This window comes from Hoplias malabaricus, chromosome 10 (assembly GCF_029633855.1).
Source record: "Hoplias malabaricus isolate fHopMal1 chromosome 10, fHopMal1.hap1, whole genome shotgun sequence".
NCBI classification, from domain to species: domain Eukaryota; kingdom Metazoa; phylum Chordata; class Actinopteri; order Characiformes; family Erythrinidae; genus Hoplias; species Hoplias malabaricus.
Window position 1 is genome coordinate 5429196 of NC_089809.1, and position 19019 is coordinate 5448214.

Here is a 19019-nt window from a genome sequence, read left to right on the forward strand (position 1 = left end):
TTTATGGCAAAAAGGACCATTTTTATCAGTGTTTTTTTTACCCAGCGCTCACACTGTGGGTGCAAACTAAAAAATTAACGAATAAACAGAGTTTCAGTATCAATAAAATGCTTTTAAAAAGGGGCCTGGTATTTAAAGGCTAAGCAGCAGCGATATGAAAGTGTCAAACAAATAAACACAGTGGAATTTGAGTTCCTAACTTGTGTTTATTGATAGTCAGAAAACATGTTATTTCTTACTAATTCAAGGAATAAGGTTTAAAACACCGTTGCCCCCCCCCAACGGTGTTGGGAAACTCTAATAGGCGTCTTGCCTGTGACGTAGATGGTGGACAACAACTCTAGAAGTTGCACTTAATTTAATGCAAAATGAGGAAAAGGTGTGTTGTTTTTGGCTGCAATCATTCAATGTACAGTGGGACGTCTGTGCACAAATGGCCCAAAGATCCCAAAATATCCAGAAAATGAACTAAATTTGTCCGCTTTAAACGGGCACTTTGTAAAGGACCATCCGCTCACTCCGTTATCTGTAGCTCATTTCACTGGCGCTTTTCCAACAATATGGACATGTAAGGACACCAACGAAAGGTGTTCAAGAGCCTCTGTAACATGGAGGTAAACAGGGTAAGGACACTCACTTCGCCTGTTTTAGTTGGTGTTAGTTAACGTTAGCTTGACTCGCTAAACTCGGTGTCTCAGATTATACTCGGCTACGTAGCTGCATTACGGAGGTTTATAGTGTCGGATGAGTTCGAGTTCGACTTCGATCACATTTACAAGAATAACGGTACCTCTAAATTTGAGTTTAGCTTAATGCTAGGCTATTGTCATGAATAATGTTGGTTATTTAGTTAGATACTGTCATAACAGTCAGTCATAACGGTGTTTTACCGCGGCGTTGTTCAGCTGTTGTCCACCAGTGACGTCATGGTTGCGTTCAAGAATTTCCGTAGCGAGCTCGGGTTTTTCCGTCAGTTTAATAAAATTGTCAGTTTTAAAGCAAATTAAGCTGCTATTTTCATTTTAATTCATACTTATATCTGTCAGTAACTAAAATAATGTGAAATATTCATGGAGGTCCATTAAGTGGTGCTTAGCCTTTAACATTGCGTAACCAAAAATATCAACTCCCTCCATAGGTATGGACAGACCATTGTAGCCAAAGGTTCATCCAAAGTTTCTTCATAAAATGTGAAATATTAATATGATGTTTGCTGTTGGAACAGTGCCTGATCTCCTAGATTCAGCTAGAAGCTGGAATATTCCTGTGCAAATTTGATGGCATTCAACTTCATTGGTGAGTGCGGGTTCTGATGTTGGATGAATGGTTCTGGGGCACAACTCCAACTAATCTCAAATGTATTGAAAGGTGCTCTACCACCTCAGAGTACGCATTTCTCCCCCTGCTCCACAGCAACATTTGACCCATAGCTCACCCCTCTCGTTTTTTCTAACAAAATATTTGTATTTCTTAGGAGCAGTTCACATTATCGACTGGCACGACACATATGAACAAAAAGGGGCAGGAAATGTCGAGTCATATTTTCCACAACCCACCCACCCAAATACATAGACACACACACACAAACCTGTTTATGTGAATTGTGGGGACATTACAAATATTTTCATTCATTTAACTTTTCCTAAATGTAACTATTAATACATCTAGTCTAGCCCTAACCCCCACTCTAAACCCTAAAACATGTCTTCACCTTAATACGTGATGGTTTATGTTGTAGGGACCAGCTATGTCCCCACAATGTGAGTAAACAGGTTTTGGTCTTCAACGCGTGATATATTCCTGGTAAACACACACACATACAAAGCCCAATCGTGCAGACAAACACAACCACATCTCCAAACACACATATTTTTCCAGAGTCATGAACTCGCATCTGTTTCCTGAACAACAATAATAGTTACTCTTCGGTTGGGGGCTAGCTCACGAGCAGGTGTTTTGCTAATTCGCTTAAGTAGCTTCACAGAACACACCGGAGGTTCCTCCACAACAAACAAGCCACAGTGACATGCAAAAAAGACACTTCACATGACAAGATTTAGCATGCGTGAGCTGAGTTGACTAAACCCAGCCTTCTGACCCATTTTGAAATGAATCAGAAAGGCTCTGGTTCTTAGTCGACTGCACATTGCTACCACCTGCAGCAGTGCCTAAATATAAAAATGAAACCTTACTGTAAAACACGTTTCTAACTTTTAATTCACAATACCATTCATTGTGAATTTATTAGAGTTGAGAAATATGAGGGTGAGCATTTTTATTATATTGTAATACAGTGTATATAGTACAAAGTAGTGGAGGTTTACATGGCGTAAATCAGTGAACAGTAACTATCCTCCATATTGTTTTTTTAGCAGTTCACACAAAGAAAGGCAAGTGTCTTAGTTATTCTTGCAACAGATTTGTATGTTCAAGTGGTCGTATGTCCTCTTTGGCTGGGATATGTTCTCTTTGGGATGTGAAAAAATGTGTACGGATTTCAAATGTTTGTAAAATGTCCAATATTTTTACGTTGATTGAATGTTAGGGTTTGTTTCTGCATTCTGAATGCAGATGTGTACCTCTTTAAACATATGTTTAAATCCCACCTTCCCTTCACCACTATTGGTCTGTATTTAGCTGCCTCCCAACACAGCTGACTGACCACAGCCTAAAAATACCCAAATGTTAATGTAATTAAACGGAAATCAGTTTGATTTTACCCAAATTTTTTATTTATGTATTTACTAATATTTTTACACTTGCAGGAACATTTTTAAATATTTTTTCTTTTGTAATTTTCTAAGATGTAAGTTGATATAGCAGTATAGATTATTACGGCTATTTCTTCATCTTCATAAATGAGTGGTTATTTACTTATATTGATTAATGTAGTTTAGTAACACAGTAGCACGATTTTAGAGATATTTAGACATCCTATCGCCTCACACACACATTCACACAAAACACATCCTGCACTGGTCTTACAACTTAGGTTTACTTGAAGCCCTCAGCCACAACATGCTAACCACCACAGACACCCATATACAAACCAAAATATGGCCACCCTATACATTTTCACATGGCTGCAGGGTCCTGAGGTTTAACCCCCTCCCCAGGTTTGTGGGGCTTCCTGGTGCCCAGATGTCCGCCATAGTCCAAAAAACACTTGTTGGATGGTGTGAGTTGACTGTGCAAGATTGTCCACTGGTGTGAGTGGATAAGTCTGCAAGATTGTCCACTGGTATGAGTGTGTCAGTGACTGGGTGAGTGTGTGAAATCGTGCATATAGACACTTATGGTACTTATACACTTATGCGCGCATGTAAAAGTTGTGAGACTCTGAAAATGAGTCAGGACCAATTTAGAACCAGTTGTGAGACTCTGAAAATGAAGCTAACCAATCTCCCACTGCACACTCCATGAATATGACTTTAGATATAATAATGTATCTCTATTGTGAACCCATATTTGTGTTTGAATGTTGGTGCTATGACAGGGTAATTTTAGAGCTGTTTCAGGTGAGCTTTCTCACCGCGCACACACAAACACACACACACACACAAAACTGTACAAACATCCGGTGGTGAATGAGGGACTAGGTGAGACATGCCTGAAGTGTATGAGTGTGTGTGTGTGGTTAAGGTAGATAGTGTCAAAAGGCTTAACCACATGCTTCAGCTTCAAATACACACAGGCATTTGCTCCTAGTCTACCCTTTCCACCCACACACTCTCTAACTGCCTTTTAAATAATAGCATCAGTGCTGCATTATACATAGAATAATGTGCAATTGTTTCTGTTTGTTTTGTGTAAGCTTTTGTCCAGCTATATTGTTGACGCTGTATAACTGATTAGAGAACAATTCCTTGCAGTCGAAACACACTCAGCATCTGCAGGAACATAGAAGCAGATAAACATCTCCAACATAATCTACATCCATATATCACTCGATTCACTACACAGTTCTGCTGAAAGCAAAGCAATTTTTGTGAGTTAAAGCATCGTATTATAAACATAACACTTGTCTAAAACCACTCTCACAAAAAGTTTATTGAAGTCTTCACCATACAAAGGGAGCACTGAAGTGAAAATTGCCTCTAGGGTATTACCCGGACATAGAAGCAAGTACAAAACGGATTGCAACATGCTTGAAATCACATCAAACACCGGAGAAAACATAAAAAACAGCACACAATGAGTAAATATTCTGAATAAATTAATAATAAGAAGAAATAAATAGTTTCAGGATATAACAGTCTCACCTCTACAATTGGCTTAACCAGCATTAAATGATTAAAAACCGCATAATAAATATGTAAAGCCATTCTGATGTGAAATACTCCATTCTGGAGAAACTGTAGAGACTTAAAAACATAAATCTCAGAAAGTTCATTCATTCATTCGTTCATTGTCTGTAAGCGGTTATCCAGGGTCGCGGTGGGTCCGGAGCCTACCCGGAATCCCTGGGCGCAAGGCGGGATCACACCCTGGAGGGGGCGCCAGTCCTTCACAGGGTCACACACACACACTCACACATTCACTCACACCTACAGACACTTTTGATTTGACAGTCCTCCTAACAATGTGTGTTTTGAATCACAGAAAGTTGTTACTTGAAAAGGTTAAGAATCCATGGCAAGATGAGGCATTGTTTTATGATGAGTGTTAAAAATGTAGTTTTTAAAATCTATTTGTGGCGGAGAGGTACACAGCAAATTAAAATCTGAAAGAACTATTCACTATTTCAATATTGCCAACATTGCATAAAATACTCTATATACAGTAGGTATTTTGGACGGTAAAATATAACAGATCGTCATGGCAACCCTAGAAAATGAAGTAAACTTCAACATCTCACATCAAACCGCTCTGAATGACTGGTCATCCTAATGATTAATTTATGCACAAATTTTGAAAACCCACTGGAATTCCCCTTTAATTTACTGGTTTTCATTCTTGCATCTTATTAGTAGCATATATCACTAAAGCATCATAGTGAAACTTAACAACATGTCTCCTCCAATCAGGTTTAAGCTGCAGGTTCCACGTCTTTAACGTGTTTCAAGGTCACATCTTCGCAGTGTTCCTCTTCCAAGGCAGGTGTTATATGCAGGTGGATTTATGGGAAATCAAGCAAAGATTTAGGTTCAACTTATGTTTCCCCTGAAGAATTATTTCAACCTTTCTCATTAATCAGTGAATTTGTTGTAGATGCTCCTTCTCTCACATAAACCCATTGAACTCACTGCTGCGTGCCCAATGCCTGTGAGCTAACTATACTTTTTTCAAAAATAACCCTCCAGAAAACCAAAAATAGCAACAGAGTCTTCGCTGCGCTATTGCAACAAGACAACACAGTTCCACTGTTTGCACAGGACTTTGGAAATAAACTTAGTGACATTCCAAAGCATTGCGCTTATTGTATAATTTCAGGCAAATGTTGTGTTACCGTAAACATCCCCCTCTCACAAGTCTTTAACAAACACTTTAGTCACTGGGAAGCCAAACCAGCCTTTCTCTGGCTCTTCGTAATCATCCTCCTCTTCATCCTCTACTCCAGAAGTCTCACCTTGCAGGCGGTAGCCCAGTTTCCTGAAGAACACCTCCCCAACTTTGGAAGGGAAGGGCACATGAGCGTAAACCCTGAAGATTCCACTCTGCCGTGCTCTGGCTTCCAGGCTTTGGACCAGGAGTGTTCCGAGACCTTCTCTTCTGTACCAGCTTTGGACCACCAGCCTACAGATGCGATAAACTCCATCTCGGCTCCAACCATCCCGAGCCACACAGCCTAGCACTTCATCCTCACTGTCTGCAACCCACACTTCCCCAGCTACTCTCGCCCTATGTTTCAGGTCATCTTCATCCACCTTCTCCTTCGTCTTCCCTTTGTCCTGCTCTCTGGCTTTCTCCTTCTCCTTGTCTTTGGCCTTTTTGCGCCGTTTAGCCTTGTCCTGGTTAGACACTAACTTGGCTTTGGCCGCATGGGGATTCGGCAGGTCCCGTTCAGATCCAGCTCCATAACAACTTCCCAAATAGTCCCAGTATGGTCTGGAGGAACCCAGGATCCCTGTAGAGCGAGGGATGGTTAGCTTGAGATAGACGATGGAAAGGAAGACAGGAATGAGCAGGGCCACCATGAAAGAGTGCACTAAGAAGCGGAGAACAGAAGAGAGTGTGGCCAACACGAGAAGCGCCAGTGGACGAGTGAGAAGGTGGAGGATGAGGCGGTTCTCTGTCCCTTCGCATCCCTCCTGCAGAGGAAGAAAACATCAGGGAATCTTTAGATGAGTAAAGAAAGAGTGGTGGAGGTGAAGTTGAGGAAGAGAAGAACGAAATACAAAAATGTGTCGATGGCACACTGACCCAGCATTCAATCCCTGGTTTCAGAATAAGACCTGACAAATCACACAGCACATGAATCTGTTCTAGGATTATTCTAGACCTGCCTGATTAATGAGTTCATTCATATTTGTGGCATGAGGACTAAGAAACAAAACAAATGTCAAATAATTTAGGTATGAAGAAATTATGCGCATATTAATTGGAACTTCTAACATTAATAACAGTTAACTTAACCTTCTTACTTAGTTTATATACTAAATCATAAAATATATTTGGTGTACAATGTTTTCAAGTGTTTTTTTTTGTGTAATACCTAATGGTAAATCAACATTCAACATGGGAGAAAGTTTTCATTTTTTTTAAAAGGTGCAGTTGTATGTTACAAAAAAATGCTTTTAAACGTATTTGTACACTATAATATCTGTCCTCTGAGAAGAAGGTTTTGAGAAAGCTTTGTAGTGTCCAAGATAAAACACAACATTTTAGAACCCTCGGTGGGTTTGACTGACCCATAATCAAGCACATACTAGCAGAAGACAACTAAATTACACTAAACAAATGTACAGCAAGAAAATTGCTGACAAAATGGGTAGCACCTTAATGAGGGCCTTGACAGCCTCAATGTCTTCCTCCTTCATTCGACGAATTACAACAGTGCCTAGGTCCAACCTCACCATCTTGCAGTTCAGCTTTAACCAGTGACCTTAAAAAGAGAGAGTTTATTAAATTGAATGATAAAGACTGTTCTATGCTCTACATTTTATGTGTTTTGCGTATTTTATACCCAGAACGAGAATCAGTTGAGACAAACCACAAACATAACCAAAGAGCAGAGGCCCCCCAAGACTTGGAATATAACCGCCATTTTAGGCCACAGGTAGTTTAATGCAATAGTAATAAACAATACTACATTTCCCATAATTACGCATTAATAACTGGTGGAGGTTGTTTAAGAAACGTCAAACGTGTTCTTTACAAACTTGGCAATTCAAAGAACGACACTGAGTCAGTTTTATCGGTATTATATTGCTTTGATTTAATGTGGATACATTTGGCTTTATTTCCTCAAACAAATTCTCGTTCCACCTTAAATAGTGCTGCAGTCCATTCCATTAAGAAGTGTGCAACGGTTCTACTAGCACTGTGCCCCATGTAGATAACCTCTTCACCATTTAAGGTGGAGTTATCGCTGAGATAAGAAGCTATGGTAGGGTCTGGCCTCAGAATAGAACTTGCACCATTTAAGGTGAAACGGAAAACTGATATATGAAGCTAGCCTCGTGTAAAAAACTACATTATTTTATGTGGAACGGCCCTTTGACATAATGAAGTATGAATTGTTGGGGTTTCTACTACCGCCCTGCCTTTACAGCTATGTTACTGCGGTGCCGTTTAAGGGGGAACGGAACAATGAAACAAGCAAAGGTTCACTCTGTTAAAGTCACTTGAACACCGCCTCTGTATGTGTTAACTGGTGCGACGTTTAAGGTGGAACGGACCATTCGAATAAGAAGACCCTGCCTCAAATAAACCACAGCATTTAAGGTGGAACGCTTAATTTGGAAAGGACGGCTTCTCAAAATGAAACGACACGTACATGCTTAAGGATTTAATGTGGAACGTAAAAAAATACTAAAATTGAGGCTCTCAACTTCACTAAAGCTTCACTTTTTAAGGTGGAATGCAGCACTGGATTAACAAACGCATGTAGCTAAGAAGCCTCATCCGAATGAAGGCATATACGGTGAACGGTGCCTGCTTAAAAGCCGAAATGCATTGTTTGACCTACTTACCCCAGAACAAGGTCAAAATGTACTTTGTAAACTGGAGTAATGTGAGGGTGTCATATCCACTTCATCGTTTAGAGGCTGGATTTACAGGGATTTGCGTTGGTTACCGCTATCCGCCGGCGCACGCTTTCAGCATAACCTCGTTCGTGAATACGAAACCAGCGTAAACTAAACCGTATCCAAAAAGGAGCTTCTTTGGTAACTCTTACTCACATTAATCTCATTTTACATCGAAGGTTCATTTTAAATTAGTGATTTATAAAATGTGAACGTGATGACTGATTGATAAATAAATACAAATGGTTTTAAAAAGTCCTTTGGTTATTAATTAACCACAACATCAAGTTATTTTAAATAAATCCCAAAATAAAGCCTTCACAATGAGCTGGATTTAACTCCACGCCTCCACTTACCCCTCACTGCTGTTTTATAACCCCGCCCACACGTTGACGAGATTGGTTCCTTAGGCTTGTGATGTCAGAAACTATGGATGTCTGAATCCACCTATCTGAGACTTGTTATAACGTTCAGCTACGGGTTTGACAGGATATTTTGCTCATTAACTCTTTTCCAGTATATAAACCACACCACATGGACATAATAACAAGGCTAAGCCCTTGATTTTTCGCTGGAGGGGATCTTTAATGGCAGCACCACATGGAGTTTTCACAAATCATTTGTATGCAAAAACTGAGATGAAATTCAAGTACATTTTACCTGTGGTCCCAGTATATTGCCGAAAGTCTACAGACCAGCCACAGAAAGTGCTTTTTATTGAAAAAGATAAAATTGGGGAGAAAATTTCTTATGAAATTGTTTTTGAGGAAACTGAATGTAAAGGAATACACGGACATTTAAAGGGTTAAACTAGCATTTAAAAGGCCCCCTTATCATGTAAATTTTTCTGAAATAAGAACGGGATACATAACGCGTGAACACTACCTGTTAATTTCTAATTATTTAAACCCAGACCAAAAGGCATTAAAAGAGCTGGCTTTAAATTCAGTGCTTTTGTGACATCACAAAAAAAAATCACTTGCAGTATTCTGGCATGCAACATATTATCCTTCTTCATTAGTTTGGCAAAATTCACTAATCCCTCACAAAAGTATGAAGCATGTTTCACTCAGATAAGTCACATCATAACTGTGAACCCTTTAAGCATTCAGTCAGTCCTGATACATGAGCGGCACTAGCTAGAATTTCCCTTGGGCTTAAGAATAATGCAATTGGAAACTTAGCCAGCTAGTGATAAAATAATCAGAACAGCATATGTAGACTTTTAAAATTTACTTTCACCTTTTACATACAACATGAGAAGATTTTCCTAGTCTTTAAACAAGGAGACTACCGTGGCACTGCTCTCACAACAGATATAGTGATGGTTATTATTATTATTATTTTAATCCCTTTAACAGTACTAAAATAGCATTGACATTACCAACTGCCTTTTATTGAACATTGTCATGTCCTAATATTAACAGTTTTATAGAGAAAACCAAACCTTATCGACATATTCACAATTCATGTTCATCTTTTACACGCACTGTCAACATGACAGTGTTATTATTATTAGTTTTAAGCTTATGTCCAACATTCTATCACTGACCACTTCCTCAAGAAGAGCTTTGTAGGTTTCATTGACTCTTAAGAGCTGTTTTGTGTAACAGCTCCCCGTAGGGGCCAGGTGAGCAACTGCCTCTTTCTGAGCATTAAATGCAGTCCTTCACTTCATTGCCCAGAAAACCGTAGTTGTAAATAATACAATGGAAAGTTTGTCAACCATTGCACTTAGTTTAGCTCATTTTCTCATGTGCTTGACTTACAGCTTCCAGATGCAGGATAATCTTCATTCTGATGAAGGGTGAAATGGTAGGGACCTAATGTAGAAAGCCTGGATTAGGTTGAATTAATCACCTGAACTGGGACGGATCACTAACCTTTGCTCTAACTGGACAGTGTGCACTATCAAAGGCTTGTGTCACTGTTGTAGTACTGTGATTATTAGTTGGAGAGATAAACGGGATGTGAGTCTAGTTGTTACGCTCAACCCTCAGCTCCGTTCACTCCTGCTGTTGACAGTCTGCTTTCAGTTTCCAGAACCTTCTGCTCCTCTAATAATGTCACTTCCTGTGCAGCACTGACTTCTTTTTCCACGTTCCTTAATCCTAAAGAAACTCCCTCTGCTGCTTCTCTCAGACTGCTTACTTCGATAATAACGATACCTTCTCCACCCTCTAGCTGAAAGATGCCTTCCATTTGCCCAGCTCCTGCCCCAACGACTGCCCCAGTTTCAGTAAAGCTTGCCCCAGCCTTAGAACCGCTGCCCTCACCTTCTATCAGTGCTATCATTTGAACACTTTGTCCACTGCCTGCATTGTCGTCCATCTTTGCTTCATTGGCCAGCTCAAACACGACCTCCTGCCCACCAAGAGGCAGCAGGGCTTGGGCAGAATGGCAGGAGAGACCCAGCTCTTCAGTCCGGTCTTCCGTATAATTGGAATTTTGCTGAATGTCTTCACACTGAGGCTGGGTTTGGAAATGAAGAACAAATGACTTCTCCTCCACCCCTACAGTTCCTTCCATCCTGCCCTCACCCTCCCTCTCTCCACCCCACTCTCGAAGCAGGTTAAGAGACACCACTCCGGCCTTCTCCTTCGCCCCATCTCCCTCGCTCTCCCCCTCTGCCTGGAAACGAAGGACATACGATTTTTCGCCCCCTTCTCTGTTCCCTCCCTCCCCTTGTTCCCCTTCTCCTTCAAACTGCAGTACGTAAGACCTCCCCTCCTCCACCCCTCCTTCCATCTCCACTTTAACCTCCATCCCTTCCCCCTGCTCTCTCTCTCCCGTCTCCTTCTTAAAACAAAAAACGATGTGCTCTCCGGGGAGAGACTCCGGAAGCTTCTCTGAGGAAGGTGCTATCTGGGAGTCACGGGGACTATCTGCAGGGTGATTTTCTGTTAGGTTCTCTGGTTTAGAAGCGAGCGTGGCAGGAGCAGACATTGTGTGAGGCACTGGATCTGAATTCTGAGATAGCACAGATGTTGGAACCTGAACTGTAGGTTGCTGGGAGACAGTTGCTGAAGTAGTAAGTGTAGTGGCTGTGGTTAAAGAAGTGGTGGATGCGGTTGATGCTTGAGGTGCGGAGACGTTCTGAATCAAGGAACTAGACATCTGGCTTTTGGCTTTGTTTTTGCGCCCACGTCTTACTCTGGCATTCCTGTTACGGCTCAGCGTTCCTAAAATGGGTCTGGTAATGGTGGTTGTGTTCTGGGGTGGGGCAGTCACGAGGGGAGTGTTGTTATTGTTTGTAAGAATGAACCTCTGTTGGGTCTGGAGTGGTTGGAACTGAGAGATTTGAGCTTGAGCTGGTGCCAGCACCTGGGGCAGCGCTGGAATGGTTTGGACCAAGGGGAGTGGATGGGGTGTTGATGGGGCTGAGAGGGAGTTGTTGTTGGTGGCTGTGGGAACAAGGATGAGACTTGGCTGGTTTCCATTGTTTGACTGGCACTGAAGAAGTAGGAAGTTCTGTGAAGGTGCTTGTATTGGTGGAGGAGGTGGAGGAGGGGGCGGGGCTGGCTGAGTTGGCACTGGATTGGACAGAGGGATCAGCTGGAGCCCCGTAGGCGTTTGGATCATGAAATAATTCTGTGAGGTGTTTGGAGGGATGTCCAGGTTTGGCGGCGAGAGGATTAGTGTGGAATTTCCATCAGGAAACAGAGAAACAAAGCCATCGGCTGCGTTCATATTCAGACTCAGTGTGGTCGCCGTGGAAGCCCCGCTCTTTCCTGCGATCTTTCCTGCTTCTTTTACACACGTAGCCCCTCCTCCACCCACATGAGTCCGGAGGTGCCGCTGTAAGTACGAGTGCATGACGAACTCCTTGCCGCAGTGCTGGCACTTGTAGTCTTTGCGGGAGGAGTGTGTGCGTAAGTGCAGCTGCAGGTTGGAGGAGTGTGTGAAGCTTTTGTGGCACTGGGCACACTGAAACGGTCTCTCCCCCGAGTGTGTGCGCTCGTGCTGCTTCAGATTGGACGTCTGGGAGAAGGCCTTTCCACACACGGAGCAGGCGTGAGGACGCAGGCCAGAGTGAAGCTGGCTGTGTCTCCGTAGACAGCTGGTGTTTTTGAAGGATTTGCCACACTCCTGACACACGTAGGGACGCTCGCCAGTGTGCTGACGCAGGTGATACTGATAGTGAGAGCTCCACTTGAACGTCAGAGGGCAGTACGGACACTGGAAGGCCCTCAATCCTGTGTGTACCTGATCAGGAGGAAAATACAACGGTTTGGCTGCATTCATATCAAGTCACAATGGAAAAACTTAAGGAACACTAAGTAGTATATTTTTTATACTTTACAAATATTTAAAAATCATTGTGATGCTTCACTGAAATTAAATTCAGCACTGCAGAAACTGCACTATGTAACCTTTGGATTTAATTGAATGATTTAATTGAATCCATTTTACAACCTCAGAAGTGATCATTATTACTTGAAATTAGTAGAAATAATTATTCATTCATTCATTCATTATCTGTAACCCTTATTCAGTTCAGGGTCGCGGTGGGTCCAGAGCCTACCTGGAATCATTGGGTGCAAGGCGGGAATACACCCTGGAGGGGGCGCCAGTCCTTCACAGGGCAACACACACTCACACATTCACTCACACACTCACACCTACGGACACTTTGGAGTTGCCAATCCACCTACCAACGTGTGTTTTTGGACCGTGGGATCTACACCACTACTGTAACTACACAATTCTTGAAATAACAAGGTAGTAAGACACAAAATTTAATTCCGACAACAGTATTTGCCTGCTGTAGAACAGTGTGTATCTTCCTGCAGACTTCCGCCCCTACACTAAATGACCCCACCTTATTTTTGCCTTCAGATGTCCTTGATTGGCTGTTAAATGGTTTAAGATACTGTATGAATACTGTAGGAAGGCCGCTCTCCTTTAAGAGGGTGGGTGAACACTGGTGTATGGCGTTTACCCGCTGATGTATGGAGAGTAAAGAGGATCTTTTGAAGCTCTTTCCACACTCTGTGCAGCGGTAGGGCCTCTCTCCCGTGTGGTCTCTCATGTGGTAGCGCAGGCCCGACGAACCTTTAAAGGACTTCCCACACTCTGAACACCTGTAAGGACGCTCTGTCACAAAGAAAGATACAGGCTTGAGACAACCCCTTCATTTAATCATCTGTCTTCTGTAACCCTTGTATAGCAGTGTGCCAAGAGCCTACTCAGAATCACTGGGCACCAGTCCATCACAGAGCTATACACACACTCACACACACCTGTCTACAGTTTCACACAGACAGTCCACCTACATGTTGTGGGAGGAAACCCACGCAGACGCAGTTAGAATTTCTAAACACGTTTGATATCAGGCCTCTTTTTATCCGAGTGCTTGTATGTTGTTGTTATTTTTCGGTGTGTGTGAGAATTGAACCAATCCGAGTAAAATCTCACCATTATTCCCTGTAGAGCTCTTTCCTCCTCCTTTCCTCCCAGTCTTCCCCGCTCTGCTATTGGGTTTTCCCCCGGTCTGTTTGTCTCCCTCTTCTGTGACGGCAATGAGGCTGACGTGGATCTCTCTCTCTCCCTCGCCCTCGTCGCCTTCTCTCTTGGCAGAGGGAGAGGAGGGCAGAGGGAGGGAGAGAGAGAGTGAGGGAGGACAGATGATCTCTGCTTCAGCCTCGGCCAACAGCCTCTGTTCCTCTGTGTGAGAGTGCTGATGAGTGAGGAGAGAGGAGAGCAGAGGGAAAGAGCGATCACACGCCGAGCAGCTGAACTGAGAGCGTGACGTCTGGGACAGCGGGTGCACCTGCACAAGGAGGAGGATAGATTATAAACAAACACGCACATACACACACACTATCTCTCGACTCACCATCCTCTGATCCACAAGCCACTCACCTGTGCCATGTGTCTGCTGAGTGAGCTGCTGTTCTTGAACCTCTTTCCACAGCAGGCACATTCTGACAATGCTGCTGCCCTTGAGGCAGAGTCCACCGTGGGAACAGCGCCGTCAGAGGACACCGAGCCTGCAAAACTCTGCAGCAGATCATACTGCACCTGCCCAGCACCACCCCCAATCGCATTCAACCCCAGAAGCTCCGCCCCTTGGGCACTTTCGGAAACGGAGGTGGTCTCCACTACCTCCTCAAAGTCTGCCAGTAAGGGTGCTGTCCCGATCAGGGAAACCCCACAGCCTTGAGTCTCTTCTATGCCATCCCCTGCTGTGACTCCATCCCCAGGCTCCGCCCCTAGGTTGTCCAGGTGAAGTGCCTGGTGCTCTTCCAGGTGACTCTGCGTTCCAAACGTTTCATTGCAGCTGCCACAGCTGTAGAGGAGAACATTGGCACCCGTTTCTACAGCCTCCATGCTGACTTGTATGTGGTCAGAACTAGTAACCGTGTGCCCATTTTCCGAAGATGACGGAACAGACGAGGAAGGAACATCGTGCGAAAGGAAAACCTGCCCCACTTCACTTTCCTGCCCACTCACAAGGCCCACCATGTCAGAGATAGTCATCCCAACCGCCCTCAAATCATCCGGGGCTGTGCCCTCAAGCACCACCTCCACATCCTGCCTAGACCCGGCCTTCCCCACTTTAGCCCCGCCCTTGACCTTGCCCTCCAGGTGGGAGTTCCTGTGCAACGCCAGGTTGGAGGAATGCGTGAAGCTGCGTCCACACTCTCTGCAGATGTAAGGCCGCTCACCTGTGTGGATGCGCATATGTTGCCGCAGGTTGGTGGATTGGCTAAATGCCTTGCTGCACACCACACAGACATAGGGCTTGACCCCTAAATGGACGTTCTTGTGTCGCCGCAGGCTGCTGGAGTTCTTGAAGGCTTTGGGGCAGAGATCACACGGATACGGACACTCGCCTGTGTGCTGGCGCAGGTGATACTGATAGTGCGAGCTCCACTTGAAGGTCAGAGGGCAGTACAAACACTGAAACGTGCGCAGACCTGTGTGCACGCTGCGGTGGACCTAGACATGAAATCATAAGTTTCATTACAGATTACAGTTACATAAACAACCCTGGTGTTTAGATTTAATTCATCATATCACTGCTGTCCAAGGAAAAACATGCATCTCCATTTTTAAGATGTTTCCCTTTTCAGGTAAAGATACCAGTGTGGATACCAGTTTCTTTGGACAGCGGTGGTATGTGAAATACTGTAAATCACAAGGGAGGCATGGGCAAATGTTTGAAAAGTCATTGGTTTTATTCCCTGGACCGACAGGGAAAATGCTAATGGGGCAAGTGAAGGAAGAGCACTTTCTCCTCCTTCAACATTCAAAGCTGAGATGCCCCTGAGCAAGACAACTGACCAATGTAGCTGCCCACCTCTGTGTATGTGTTCACTGCCACTGATTGGTTAAATATGGGATCCTGATTTAATTGTACTGCTGTTCAACGATGATAAGATCAAGCTTTCGTATATTTTTCACATTTCAGTTCATATCTTTCAAATTCTTTGATAATATGTCAGTTCCAGCTTCAAACCTCAAACATCGTGATAGAAATCAGGTTTTTCAAATGTCCTTAAGAACCATGGTATAATACTTCACTCATCTACAGGATTTAGAGAGAAGTACAAATGCTAATATCGCTAAAATGCTAATTACCGCTAATATTGTTAACACTGCTGCAAAGAGTGTAAACACACTGTGAAAATGTACGGTTTACTAATCAAAAATAGAAATAATGTGTGGGATATGAAACTCCTCAATAAGACCCCAATAAGAGGCTACTGTATAACGCTAGTTGTTGTTATTCTTCTACTGCTGACTGAGAGTCATTATCATGGACCATATCTGTGAGTGGACCCATGCTGGTCATGATGCTACAGATATAACTCACCTGTAGAAGAGAAGAGCGCTTAAAAGCTTTTCCACAGTCGTCACATTTATATGGCTTCTCTCCTGAATGGGACCTAGAGTAAACATGAACACCGAGTTCAGCTTCAGAAGACAAAACAAACTACTGAACATAGATATGAGAAAGTTTGTTCTTCTTTGTTGGGAAGGCAGTGCACTGTGTTGGAACAGGTACTGATGTTGGATTATGAGTTCTGGGACTAATGACTAATGGCCTATTGGTTAAAGAAGAGGGCTTAGGATTGGAAGGTTGTTGGTTTGATTCCCATGAATGTCAGGGAAATTGGGGGCGGTGGGAGTGAAGGAACAGTGCTGTCCTCCTCCCTCAATCTACGCCGGAGGTGCCCTTAAACAAGGCACCGAACCCACAACGGCTCGGGGATGGCTGCCCGCTGCTCTGGGTGTGTGTTCACAGCCACTAATCTTTAGGTACTAGATGGAGCCACAAAACACGCCGTTACAGCCTTTCTTTCAGGTTTTTTCAATTTTTCCATTCCACCTTAAATAACGTATTTAACTGTAATAACTGTGGCATGTGCAACTACTGCTAATGTTGCTGAAACATTTCAGGTGGAGCATAGCCTCAAATGTGTGTTATTCTAATCATCATGTGTGAAGAGACCACACTGACCCAAGGCTTCACATCCACGACCCAAACGTATCTACAGAAAAGACAACTCCTTGTGGACCCGCAGATACAGCAGCACAAATAACCGCAGTGAGCTGTAGATCCATGTTTAGGCGTGTCTCCTAGGAAACGCGAGTTGCGTGTTTAGTTTGAGAGCTTGGGGTCGTGTAGTGTGTTATCCCCAGTCGTATAGTGTGTGCCTGACATTTTTCCAGTGTCCATAAAAATCACCACAAACGGTTCGTGTACTGTGAAATACCCAGTCTGTTTATAATCTGCTCCCATTTTAAAAGTTGTGTAGCGCCTCCAGGGCTTTACGAGAGCTGAATGGTGCAGCAACGAACAAAAACAGACTGATCTGTCTGAACTGATGCATGGAGCCGTGTTCAGTCCCAAAACACAACAACAACAGATCTACACACAATGAGTACACAACAATTAACATTAAGGGTTTGAGGTAGATCTGAGGAGTGTAGGTAACGTGCACTGGAACACTGCCCATTAGGCTCCTGTTTCAGTTTCTGCAGGGACCACATCTGCGCCATTACGAAGCAGCTGAATTCCCTTTGTTATTTGCGATGTCTACAAACATGTGGACACAACGAAGGCGCCGTTTCCTACCTCTGGTGGTACAGAAGGGCGGAGGAACCTTTGAAGGCTTTAGGGCAGAGGTTACATCGGTATGGCCTTTCGTTATTATGGCTCCGCTGATGATGTGCTAGCCTCGACGACCATTTGAAGCTCTTCCCACAGTCCAGACACTGGTACGGATGCTCGGGGTTCTGGGAAACCGCCGTTGTCGATGACGTCACCATCTCGACACCAGTGAGCACGACCGTTTCTGTCACTTTCTCCTCTTCTTCCGCACCTTTCTCTCCATCATCATCTCCCTCTTCAACTGGGGTGAGGAGGGAGGGAAATGGAGAGAGGGAAGACGTTGTTTGTGAAGGGAGGAGCTCGGTTTGGACGACCAGGGTGGCAACAGTGTTGGCCATTTTAGCCCACGGATACAGGGGCCGACGGCAAACGGGGCAGGGTTTTAGTGGGGTTTAACAGATTTGATGGTTTCCAGTGTCTATGGCAGCCATTTGAGATATGTGAGACGACACCTCTCTTCTGCTGGACGTCCAGACCCTGGAACAAAATTAGAAGCGGTGATGACTGATAGATCATCTTTAACTGGGCATATTACAGAGAAAGTAATCATAAGCACGCGAGACACATGTTTATGATTTTATGTACAAAAATGGCCACAAATTAAGGCTAATATTTGCAGCAGTAGCTGCTGTATCTACTCTTGTGGACCAACTTTACACTGTTTGAAGGATTTGATGGCGCTCCAACTCATCCCAAATGTGTGGTGGTCCATCAGCCCAGAGAAGGCAGTTCCACTTTAAACACCTGTCTAGCCAATAGCTGGTAATATACTTAGTGCTGATGAGTAGCTGAGAGCATTGGTTATGAGGGGTAGCTACACGTTTGGATACATTGTGCATTGTAAAATGCTCTGATCCATTTTCTCCTTTAAAATCCCTACTCCACGTCTGTCCATTCCTCCCTTCCCTCTCTCTCCCTCTCTCTCTCTGGGTCTTGTGTATGTGCGCCTGGAAATAGATAGAAACAGTGTGTTAAGGGGTTGATATGATAAGAGGACCTACTACTCTGTTTTCAGTGTGTAAACACATGCTGAGGGGGCTTTATACTCATTCAAACCAACAGTTGACATTGAACCTGGTAACCTTTGGTTCATCAGAAAGCTAAAGCAGCTTTAATCACTAATTAAAAGTGATAGCTACAAACTCTAAAATGCTGGTTATTGATCAACTTTCCCTCATCCTCCCTCCCTCTTTGCTCGCTCACTCACTCTCACTCCCTCCTTCCCTTTTTTTCTGAGTCCCTGCTGTGCGTGCGCGCGCGTGTGTGTGTGTGGAAATAAATAGAAACAGGGCAGATAAAGGCAGAAGGGGTGGATATAAGTGCAGAACTCACTCTGGTTTCAGTGTGTAAACAGATGTTGGCTTGTCTTGTCGCTAGTGGTGTTTGGTTTGTTGTTGATCCAGTGTAGAGTCGGCCTTCTCCTCTCCATCTCTCTCTCTCTTTCTGCTCTCTCTTTCCGCGTAGACGCGCTGTTTTTTCGCCGCCTCTGTTTTAGCCACAGACGGATTGTGCTCCACTCCCAGCGCCGATGGTCGTTACTGAAGCATTCTGTTTTTCTTTTGTATTAAAATAACGGCTGAAGTCCGCAGTGATGGTCCATACAACCTTAACCATAATCTCGAGCACAAACTAACCAAGCAGTTCACTCCGCACCAAACCCGACGCTGATTGGCTCGCTCCCCAACCCGTTCCCCTGTTCTGATTGG

The 19019-nt window shown here is 43.7% G+C and overlaps 2 protein-coding genes across 6 annotated transcripts; both read right to left on the reverse strand.

The window, feature by feature from the left end:
- Positions 1 to 4038: 4038 nt before the first annotated feature.
- On the reverse strand, positions 4039 to 8261 carry nat14 (N-acetyltransferase 14 (GCN5-related, putative)). Of its 2 annotated transcripts, none has more exons than XM_066682812.1 (3): positions 8136 to 8261; positions 6939 to 7045; positions 4039 to 6251 (listed from the first exon to the last, which is right to left on the reverse strand). In XM_066682812.1, exons 2-3 carry the CDS (start codon positions 7017 to 7019, stop codon positions 5466 to 5468), a joined length of 867 nt encoding a protein of 288 aa, XP_066538909.1. In that variant the 5' UTR covers positions 7020 to 7045; positions 8136 to 8261; the 3' UTR covers positions 4039 to 5465. The 2 variants fall into 2 exon arrangements, with proteins under 2 accessions (XP_066538909.1, XP_066538910.1); XM_066682813.1 differs by lacking the exon at positions 8136 to 8261 and adding an exon at positions 7127 to 7200.
- A 503-nt stretch (positions 8262 to 8764) lies between these two features.
- znf628 (zinc finger protein 628) lies at positions 8765 to 19003 on the reverse strand. Of its 4 annotated transcripts, XM_066682809.1 has the most exons (8): positions 18646 to 19003; positions 18194 to 18260; positions 17278 to 17790; positions 16012 to 16084; positions 14055 to 15134; positions 13608 to 13962; positions 13132 to 13286; positions 8765 to 12395 (listed from the first exon to the last, which is right to left on the reverse strand). In XM_066682809.1, exons 3-8 carry the CDS (start codon positions 17649 to 17651, stop codon positions 10179 to 10181), a joined length of 4254 nt encoding a protein of 1417 aa, XP_066538906.1. In that variant the 5' UTR covers positions 17652 to 17790; positions 18194 to 18260; positions 18646 to 19003; the 3' UTR covers positions 8765 to 10178. The 4 variants fall into 4 exon arrangements, with proteins under 4 accessions (XP_066538906.1, XP_066538905.1, XP_066538908.1 ...); XM_066682808.1 differs by lacking the exon at positions 18194 to 18260; XM_066682811.1 differs by lacking the exon at positions 18646 to 19003 and having other exon boundaries at positions 18085 to 18218.
- Positions 19004 to 19019: the final 16 nt, after the last annotated feature.